General features: G+C 44.6%; 1 protein-coding gene across 17 annotated transcripts in view; it reads right to left on the bottom strand.

The window, feature by feature from the left end:
* The window catches only part of NRXN1 (neurexin 1), a 1,221,129-nt gene extending 1,214,622 nt beyond the window's left edge, over positions 1-6,507 (bottom strand). For 14 of the 17 annotated variants that reach the window (XM_061432334.1, XM_061432333.1, XM_061432343.1 and 11 more), the window contains exons 1-2: positions 6,243-6,506; positions 1,871-3,527 (exon numbers count right to left, since the gene is read on the bottom strand). In XM_061432334.1, the coding sequence (XP_061288318.1) occupies positions 1,871-2,642 (772 nt within the window). In that variant the 5' untranslated portion in view covers positions 2,643-3,527; positions 6,243-6,506. Of the gene's footprint in view, positions 1-1,870; positions 3,528-6,242 lie in introns of all 17 variants that reach the window. The other 3 variants (XM_061432330.1, XM_061432331.1, XM_061432328.1) reach the window with 1 other exon arrangement.
* Between the last annotated feature and the right edge of the window lie 4,211 nt (positions 6,508-10,718).

Raw genomic sequence — 10,718 nt, forward strand, 5'->3', positions numbered from 1 at the left:
GGGGTATTTAAAGCAATGTGTCCCATAAAATAACGTCCATCTTTTATTCATTTCTATGTATCAGTGCAGAGGTATGCAACTTCAAATTATATTATAGCAAACCATCAAATGTAGCTAACTTATTTATGGCTTACAATCAAGTTAGATTTGGTAGAGAAAAAAGCATATACTGTTTCATTTTTCATAAAACATAACTATAAAACCTGATGTTAAATCCATGGAAATTTACTGATCAAGCTAAAGTGTGGTATAGGCCATGGGATACACAGTCCTCTATAATTATTTAAGCCAAAATACATGAAAACAAAAACCTTCATGGAGGCAGAAAGCAGTACAGTCACACCTTACTTTTTTTTTCATAAAACCATGAAGGCTATAGAACTCCTAATGACTAGATTTTTTCCCCCTGTCTGTTGTTTAAACAATTACAAATTTTATCGAGTCTTCATTTCTCTTAAAGTCAGGTAAGAGAGAACTGCCAAGTCTAGTAAGATTTACAAGGGCTAGTTCCCCTTAGCAGTGTCAGCAATAAAAAACAACAAAAAAAGTCCAGAAGATATTATACAATAAAATACAGCCATACATAGAGTTTTTGTCTCTAAAGCTTTCAAAATAAGCTTTAATAATTCACCTCTAAAAAACAGCCATAAATGCCATTTATCCATATGTTGTTGATTGTCTTGATTTGACCCAAAAGCTATCTACTTTAAACCCTGACATCTCTCCTGCTCAGCCATGGATACATTCATATTTCTTTTTCATATCGTTCACTTTTTGTTCACAGGCTTTCCTATATCTATACAACAATATTTTTCCTTGGTCATTGTTATGTAGCAACATTGGAAAAATACATTGATGACTGAATTTTATGTATAAAAGGGAGAAAATTAAACTTAGAGGTATGAGGGTTATTTTTTTTTTTTTAATTCCACAGTTTCAATCCCTAAGAACAACAGCTTGGCCTCCACTACTCAGATAAATATCATTAGCTGAATATCCTTGGAAAATCTCTTGCAATGCTTCATATGCATCCCCTGTTTATTAGCCTGCAGACGCTTCCCAGTCCAACGTCTAAATCTCTCTACTATTTACCTTCCCAAGTCATCTGATTAAGAAATATGCTATTTAATCTCTAACTCTTCTAAACATGAGCTGACCTCTCTCCCACTTCAAGAAACCACAGAAATAATTGATTAAACCAACAAATGTTGGACATAGCCAAAGAAACTACCATTAATTCCAAGAACCCTCCTCCTAATCAAGAAATCTTGCACAAGTCCTGCCCTACTCCACCCCCCTTTCCCCACAGAAGCAGGACTGGCCACTCTACTTGTAAAAGGCACAGCTGTGTCTATGAATCCTGTCTCCCTTGCCCATTACCAACTATGTGGGGATTCTCAACCATGGTCAATTTCTCTTGACTTCATTTTTCACCAAACGTATGCCCAATCTGCATCTTACGGGGGAAATCTGTGTATTACAGACAGTGGTGACAGAGGAAAAGCACATTATATGTTCTGGTGGGCCCCAGTCCAGTGAAGAGAGGAAACGGCTTGGCAAAGAACCCGAGGACTGAAGAAGAGAGGTCATTTTACTTGCCACTTGGAAGGAAGCAGGACTAGTGGAAAGGGCTCCGGGAGCAAACTGAACCTGAAAATGGGGAATGCTCAACCTTTCCCAAGAGGCCACGGGAGGGGCTGTGGGAGGTAAGAGGGCGGAGAGGCCCGAAACAGGTTTTCACCTGGACCCTACGCGACACAAGCTCTCCAGAGAAGGAAGCCCGCATGCACAGGCCCCGGCCTGCCTCGCCCTTCCTCCCCGTACCCTGCCCAGGCCAAGGCCCCAGGGCTCCAGCGTCATCGGGCCTTACCTTGGCTGCAGTCCTTGCCACGGAAGCCAGTTCGCGAGCAGTCGCACACCGCCTGGTCGTCCACTACGGAACACACGCCCCCGTTGAGGCACACCCCGCCCTCGCCCTCCTCGCCCGCTTCGCACGGGCTCCCGCCGCCGCTGTTGGGCGGCTCGTCGTCCAGCTTGACCTCGCCGCTGTCCACGGGCAGGGCCAGAGAGGAGTTGACCCGCACGTCGCGGATCCAGCCTTTGAAGGGCTCTCGCTCCCGCACGGAGGCCAGCGTGAGCTTGAGAGCCGCGGCGCGCAGTTCCGGGGGAAGCCCCCCGACGAAGAGGCCGCTGAACACCGTCATGTCCCGGCGCTTGGACTTGACCTCCACCCACTTGGCCTCCACTTGGTCGATGAAGAGCGTGGTGTTGCGGAACTGCCGGCGGATCCGCACGTTGTGCCACGCGCCGTCGTTGACCGGCGTGTCCGTCAGGAGCGTGGCGGGCTCGGCGCAGAAGATGGAGAAGCTGAGCTGCAGGCGGCCGCCGCGCGTCAGGATGAGCTCCAGGAAGTCGCAGAAGCCCTCGTCGTCGAAGTAGAGCACTAGGCCCCGGGCGCTGCGCGTCTTCAGCTGGAAGCTCATCTCGCTCTCGCAGCAGGCGTTCCACTTGGGGAAGCGCGTCCACTGGCCCTCAGCACCCGGGAACTCCAGCCCGCTGCCCAGCTCCGCCCAGCAGCCCAGGAGCAGCAGCGAGAGGCACAGGAGAAAGCAGCCCCCGCGCTGGAGAAGCGCCGTCCCCATGCTCGGGGCTGGGGTGCGGCGGGGGGGTGCCGGGGCCGACAGGGTCAAAATGATCTTGGACACCGTGATGCAGAAATCGGGGTCCGGAAAGAAGTTGGGTAAGGGGACGGGCAGGAGTGGGAGGAATGTCCCCTCCTTTATCTAGCTCTTTTTTTCTTCTTCTTCTTCCAGCAACCGCTCCCTCTCTCCCTATAGTCCCCTCCCAACTGGAAAACGTAGACCCCAGTAGCACAGGGCAGCCACAGAACTTCCGGACCAAAGGGAGGATACACTTTGGAAGCAACCTTCTGGAAAAAGGTGTCAACAGAAAATCAAGGGAAATCACGCATCCATTTGAGTCCGATGAACTAGTCCAAGGGCATTGGTGGGGTCGACAGAGACTTCACTCTTCAAATACCATTATCTGCCAGGTATCAGCAGTGGTACCAGGCAAAAGGGAAACGGTTAGAGTCAGGTAAAAAGCAAACACTTTCCAGGGAAGTAAGATGCCAGCAAAGAACCAGGATCCTTGAATGCTTGGTAACACCTCAGGTGTTTCTCCTCCAGGTGCAGTGTCCAAACCAGTAAGGCACCACTTATCAACCCGAGTAGCTTCAAAGGCCTGCGTCTTCTGCCATTATCATAGACTTCCAGTATCTCTGTAGCCAAAGCAGAATTCCTTGCACATGGCCTCAGGGCTTTACTTCTCTTTTTCCCTCCCCAACAATAGGGTTCAAACACTGAAGCTGTGAAATAGCCAGAAGCTGTTAGAGGTGGAAAACACACCAGCTCCTCTTCTCTCCTCTCCGTCTCTGCAAGGCCAAGCTAACATGCCAGTGTATCAATTGGTCGTGTGTTGGTGATGCATTTTGGTTTTATTTTGTCTTTTTATAAGGACCCAGAAATCTGCAGAGAATTAAAATAAAAATTAAGTTCTAAAGTCTGAGTATCATATAATCATTATTCAACCCAGAAATCAGGTATATAATTGCTGTTATTAGCAAGTCAGAGTTAACCTTATTGGAAGGAACTTATTTGTCCTGATCTATAAGTAAGAAGAACTAATGTCTCCTAATAGTTAATATCACACTCTTACAATCAGCCAGTACCACACCCTTGTAGTTTATTATAACCATTAATAGGTAACCCTCCCAAATTTTTTCTTTTAAATAGAAATTTGGTTAATGTTAGATTTTAATGTTTCTGAGAAAGTTTAAAATATATGAAAAGAAGAGGGGAGAGAAAGACTTTGTTAGAAACTTCTGCTTATATGTGCACTGGTTATATAGACAATAAAAATACAGCTTATTTAAATCTCAGTTAATAGCTGATTTTACAACAGGCAAAGCATACCAAACTTGACTGGAAGCTGCCAGCATGGATTTGTGTAGCATTCCTACTCTTATTTTTCTCAGAGAGAGAAGAACGCTGATGGTTGTTTGGGATTCTTAAATTTCAAATGAGTATTTTCTTCCTTTTTATTGAAGGAATCATTCATTATAGGAGAAAATACCTCACTGGAGTCAGATGTCAGTTTTCGGCAGCATTTGTGTCTCAACTGCCATAATATTAACTCCTCTAAAGTCAAGTATTTAATATTTTGCCTAACAGTGCAGTGATCTTAACTCCTCTTCAAGTCCTTTCTGGCTGTCAGCTCTTAGAATTTGTGTGGTTAGAATAGCTACTGTGTCACCTTAGCTGCTATGGCTCGAGGAAGCTCACATTTAAAATCATATCTTTGAATTACTCACTATACTATTAAGTCATCTCTCTTTATTCAACTCTAATCTGACAGGTTCTTGTAATGGTATAGAACTCATATATAGTGAATTGTTTTTCAGTCTTTTTTTTTTTTAACCAAAAATTACTCTCATATTTAACCAAGAAAATCACAATGTATCATCTGGTCCGGTTAAGGAAATATATGTATTTCCTTCACCATTTCCATTTCTCACTATCTCCCCCCGCCCAACACATACACACACAACATACACAGGCACAGACACCAGTTTATTGCCTAGACACAGAAACTCACTATCCAATTAACACTTTTTTTCCTACAAGCTGAAACTAGCAGTAATTTATGGCACCGCATTGTGCTGTTGCTCCTCCATGAAGGGAACCAAGAACATTTGTCTTCAATACAGAGCAATCCCTACAGGTGTCATCTGAGAGCCACCAAGCTAGGGGATCCCACTTCAAGTTCCTCCCCAGATGAAATTGATGACCGGTTCTCTCTCTTTCAGTACACACACAACACACTACACACACTGCCCACTAGCAAAGGGAAATTAAAATCTCAGTTGCTTTTTTATTACGGCTGATACATGCCACACCATCAGTAATCACCAGCCATATCTTGTCTACTCCTGCTCCAAACCCAAAGAAAAGTGCTCTTAAAAATCGTTCTAAGAAACATATTATTCAGAAGACTTTCATTTTTTAAGTGGACTCAGAAATCTGTGAAATTTTCGGTTATTGTGAAATAAACCTGAAATTTCAAGATCAAGAGTAAGTGCTTTGAAACCATTTACAAGCTCCTGTGTTAGAAAACCTTTTTTTTTGTTAGTCAGTTGGAATCAATTGTTTTATTAATTGACATTCCATAGATCAAAAAACCTTTCTTTACACCGCTCTCTTGCCCTCCTCCAACGATGCATATCTTGACAATTTTTTTTAAGGAATGTAAGAGAGGGAGGAAAACATATATATTCTTACCACAGGGGAGGTCAACTGACTCTTCCAGTTCTTAGAGGAAGCTCATTGTGTGTGAGAGAGTATCTGTATTTATATGGAGAAAAGGATTCTCTCTAGGTGCCGGGAAAACCTGGCGAGTTCACAAATTAGAGGATAAAATAAAAGGATCTGAAAAACAACCTCACTGCAGCCAAAGGAAGAAGCGCTCTAATTCAAAAGCAGACTAACAGCCTCATTAATCTTTTCTTTCATTTCTAGAATCAAATTCATTCCCAAGCCACTGGAAGGATCGATACAGTATGCTCATGGGCTGCAGTTGCATTTATTTTAATATGTTTATGGTAACACACACACGCACAAACATGCACATACCTTTCCATGCATCATTCAATATATCATAATAAAGAACCTGAAATATTTGAGAGGATTTTTAGAAGCGCCTATCATTTCCCCCTGGATATTTCAAAGTCCCTTAATACCAATGCACACCCAAAATTCTCCCTGGCTTTCCCGCCCAGTCTCTAAGCCCCATCTCTAATACCAGTGCAGTTTCTTGGAGCCTGGAGTCGACTGCACAAATTAAGGCTAGGCACAGCATGGGGCTGATGGGGAAGGGAAAGAAAGATGTAGCTCTAGATGTATTTTATTGCTTTGGTTTCTAACTTGCCCGTTTTCTTTTTCTGCTAATAAATCACTGCATTCAGTCTTCAAGTTACTACCCCAGCTCCACCATCTCATCTTCTTGCCATTATTTAAAAAGCTTCATGCAAAACAACCAAGATCTATACTCCTCCACCCTCCCACCACCCATCCTTCCCAGTGCATTTGTGGCAGATCCTGGCTCAATTACAATGGGGAAAGATATCCTTCTCCAGCTAGCCTCGCCCCATCCCCTCCCCCCCAACACAAATTGAGCTTCTTTACCTGCCCGGTTATTCCCCCTTAGCTCGAGCCAGAGCTTGAGGCATGCAACGGTCAAAGCGAATTTCCTGAGGTCTGTGGATAAGGCGACTGCTGCTGCCTTTTGAGAGGCGTCAGGCTTGAGCGTCTATCTCCAGGAGTGCGGGAGGGGAGAACAGGCAAAGGAGGGGAGCAGAAGGAGGAGGAGAGGGAAAGAGCTGGGAAGGAGGAGGCGGTCGTGGAGCCCGAGAAGGCTGGGTTACGTGACGTTGGGTGCTGTCCTTCTGAAAGAGAAGGGCGGAGCTGAGCTCTCCGCAGTACCATGGAGAGCGGCGGGCCGTCCCCAGACTGGGATACTGGTGGGCTCAGCCCGCCGGGCACAGCCCCTCCCGATGGGGATGCTGCGCAGTGAGGTGTGTTTCTGCCTTTGCTTCGTCCTCTTGCCGGGGGAGCCCGATCCTGGGGGCGGGGACCTAACGCGAGTGCTTCTAACTTGTCACCACCCACCCTCCCCCATGAGAGAGAGGGGAGGTGGATATAGAAAAAGAGGAAGAGGAGAGAGCGGGAGAGGGAGAGAGAGAGAGGAAAAAAAGAAAGAGAGAAACACGTAGCCTACTGAGCATGCCCAGGCCCCTGCTAGACCCACGGAAAGCTGTGTGGAGATTCCACTTCTCCGGGGTTTAGTCGTGATTGGGCAACGGTATCTGAGAGGGTTGGTTCCAGGGCCAAAAGGAAGGGGCCAAGGAGTCCGTGATTAAGATGAGCTCTCGCTTTACTTGTGCACTTTGATCTCTTGCTTGGAACCCTAGAAAAGCTGCAGCTCTTCGAGGAATGCAGAGACAGGCAAGGTTCACACAGTCGCTGGCATTCCCCCAGATCCACGGTCCCTGCCCCACCCCTTACAGTGGCCCCGGGATGGGTGATCACTTCAGATCTTCACGATCTGCCCAAGTTTTGCCAAAAACATGCAAAAGGGACCCACCCAGTTAACGTGCCAGTTTAAGAGCCCAGACTCATCTATTGGACAAGGTACTTTGGTGGTAACGTCTCCTCATCCCTTCTCCTCCCCCAGCTTTCTGTGCTCTGCCCTGGCATGGACATCCGGAGCTGAACCAAGTTCTGTTCCTGTTTAACTCTTCGCTCTATCTCCTCCTTCCTTTTGCAGCTGGTAAAACCTGGAGGAAGTGAAACTTGATACAAGGCACTGACCATATCACTGGGCATGCCCAGTAGGCATTGCTGAGTTTGGTGACAAAGGAGTTAAATCTAAAGGAAGCTTGCAAAAATAGGTGGTAGAGAAGTCTGAGGTGTGTGGCTTAATTATAGTTTGAGTCCTATGGACATTTAAATTTCTAACCCTATTATATTCCTAGTCTGGGTTAGTTTTAGAGCATAAAAAGCAGACATATTTATTTCAGTACCACAAGCCTAATAGCTTCAGCCTTAAATATTGTTAAGGTAAGACTATTTTCTGCATTTCGGCCCTATATAGCAAAACTGTAAGAAGTAGACAAATTTAGGAGTACTAAAATAATATACATTCCTAATCTGATATCCATTTCCTGCCAAAGAAACCAGAACTCATTCCTTTTGATAAGCCTATTTATACTTTCACTGCTTGTCTAAGAGTCTAAATAACTTGGAGACAGGAATAAATTATATTATTTTTATTGGGTTCAGAAAGGCAGTGTGGTCAAGTAATTAAATGTGTGGGAACTAGAATCAGGTTATCTGGGCTTGAATTTCATCTCTGCCATGTAGCAGCTGTGACCTTAAGTAAAATGCTTAATCTTGCAATGCCTCAGTCACATCATCTGTAAAATGGATATGTTAACAGTTCCCAATTTATCTATTTGTTGTTGTGGAGGTTAAATTAATAAATAGATATAAAATAGTTGAGAACTGTGTTGAATAAATGCTAGCTTCTTTCTATTAGTTCCAAGCCCATTCTGTTCTCTCTGAACCAATGGAAGTCACTTCTCTGAAATTCAGATTCCTTGAATGTAAAGTATGGGTACTAGTGAGTGCCAATTTATTCCACAGGATTACTTTGGGAATGTAATGAACTAATAACTGCTAACATGATATTTTTAAAGTGAATTATTAAATAATGTAACTCTAAGTCTCAGAAAAATACCTTATCTAAGGTTCAGTTCAGTTCAGTTCAATCGCTCAGTCGTGTCGGACTCTTTGCGACCCCATGAATCACAGCACACCAGGCCTCCCTGTCCATCACCATCTCCTGGAGTTCATTCAGACTCACGTCCATCGAGTTAGTGATGCCATCCAACCATCTCATCCTCTGTCGTCCCCTTCTCCTCCTGCCCCCAGTCCCTCCCAGCATCAGAGTCTTTTCCAATAAGTCAACTCTTCTCATGAGGTGGCCAAAGTATTGGAGTTTCAGCTTTAACATCATTCCTTCCAAAGAACACCCAGGGCTGATCTCCTTTAGAATGGACTGGTTGGATCTCCTTGCAGTCCAAGGGACTCTCAAGAGTCTTCTCCAACACCACAGTTCAAAAGCATCAATTCTTCGGCGCTCAGCCTTCTTCACAGTCCAACTCTCACATCCATACATGCCCACTGGAAAAACCATAGCCTTGACTAGATGGTTAATCAGTCATAAGTGAATCTCAACCACAAATATACTCTACCTAATTTAGGGTATTTAAAAAAAATTGTCAATAGGTTCTAGAACAAATAGCATATAAAATGTGCCTATATATGTCTCTTATAGAGGTAAAGCTTACTACAAAAGTAAGTAGAAGGGACAGCTAATTTATAAGAATTGAATCTAAAAGGGTTCATAATTGAATCGTAAGGGTTCCACGATACCCTTGTAATCTGTGTACGTTCCTCAGTAAATCTGATGATGCTAGCAGATTTCTAGAGGCTCTCTTAAGAGTCCAAGTCCTGTCTTTTACCTGGACTCTTAAAACCCATTGATTGCCATCAGTATGTAAGACCTGATTAATTATTTAGTTTCTTTCATTTTACCTTTGTGAATTTGGATCTTATCTTCAGTTGGTCTACACAGTGTTTCCACTGGATTATAGTTTTCCACAGGCTGTCTTCTGTGATTTTCTAGTTCAAAGAAATTAATATATTAAAAGTCTTATTCTTCATGCATAAGTTTTAAAACAAAAAGTCCTATGTGCCTACCCCTTCAGTTCAGTTCAGTCGCTCAGTCGTGTTCAACTCTTTGCGACCCCATGAATTGCAGCACGCCAAGCCTCCCTGTCCATCACCAACTCCCAGAGTTCATTCAGACTCACATCCATCGAGTCAGTGATGCCATCCAGCCATCTCATCCTCTGCCGTCCCCTTCTCCTCCTGCCCCCAATCCTTCCCAGCATCAGAGTCTTTTCCAATGAGTCACCTCTTCGCATGAGGTGGCCAAAGTACTGGAGTTTCAGCTTTAGCATCATTCCTCCAAAGAAATCCCAGGGCTGATCTCCTTCAGAATGGACTGGTTGGATCTCCTTGCAGTCCAAGGGACTCTCAAGAGTCGTCTCCAACACCACAGTTCAGAAGCATCAGTTCTTCGGCCCTCAGCTTTCTTCACAGTCCAACTCTCACATTCATACATGACCACTGGAAAAACCATAGCCTTGACTAGATGGACCTTTGTTGGCAAAGTAATGTCTCTGCTTCTCAATACGCTATCTAGGTTGGTCATAACTTTTCTTCCAAGGAGTAAGTGTCTTTTAATTTCATGGCTGCAGTCATGAAAATATGACTTGCTGGGTTGTTTCTAAACGTAAATCGCTTCAACTCTCTGAACACTAGTTTCCTCATCAGTAAAAGATAATGACACTTTATTAGATCTGGTGAAGATAATGCTGATATCTGATGCTGAGTGTCTACTCCATGCCAAACTGCTCTAGTATTTTACTTACATTAACTTAGTTTATCCCTCACAACAACCCTATAGGAAAGAGTCTAGGACTTCACTCATAATATCAATGAGAAAAGTGAAGCACAGAGAGGTTAACCAAGACAGTCAAGGTCACACCTAGCAATATAAGAGCAAAGAAATATTCAAACTCAAGACTGTGATCTTAAACACCATGCTACTCTGCTGCTGCTGCTGCTGCTGCTAAGTCGCTTCAGTCGTGTCCGACTCTGTGCTACCCCATAGACAGAAGCCCACCAGGCTCCCCCATCCCTGGGATTCTCTAGGCAAGAACACTGGAGTGGGCCACCATTTCCTTCTCCAATGAGTGAAAGGGAAAAGTGAAAGTGAAGTCACTCAGTCGTGTCCAACTCTTAGCGACCCCATGGACTGCAGCCTATCAGGCTCTGCCATCCATGGGATTTTCCAGGCAAGAGTACTGGAGTGGTCTACCTCTCATCAAATGATTGAATAAGCCTAGCACAGTACTTGGAGAAGGCACTGGCGACCCACTCTAGTACTCTTGCCTGGAAACTTCCATGGATGGAGGAGCCTGGTAGGCTGCAGTCCATGGGATCGCTGAGTCGGACACGACTGAGCGACTT

The sequence above is a fragment of the Bos javanicus genome, chromosome 11 (assembly GCF_032452875.1).
Source record: "Bos javanicus breed banteng chromosome 11, ARS-OSU_banteng_1.0, whole genome shotgun sequence".
Lineage (NCBI taxonomy): Eukaryota > Metazoa > Chordata > Mammalia > Artiodactyla > Bovidae > Bos > Bos javanicus.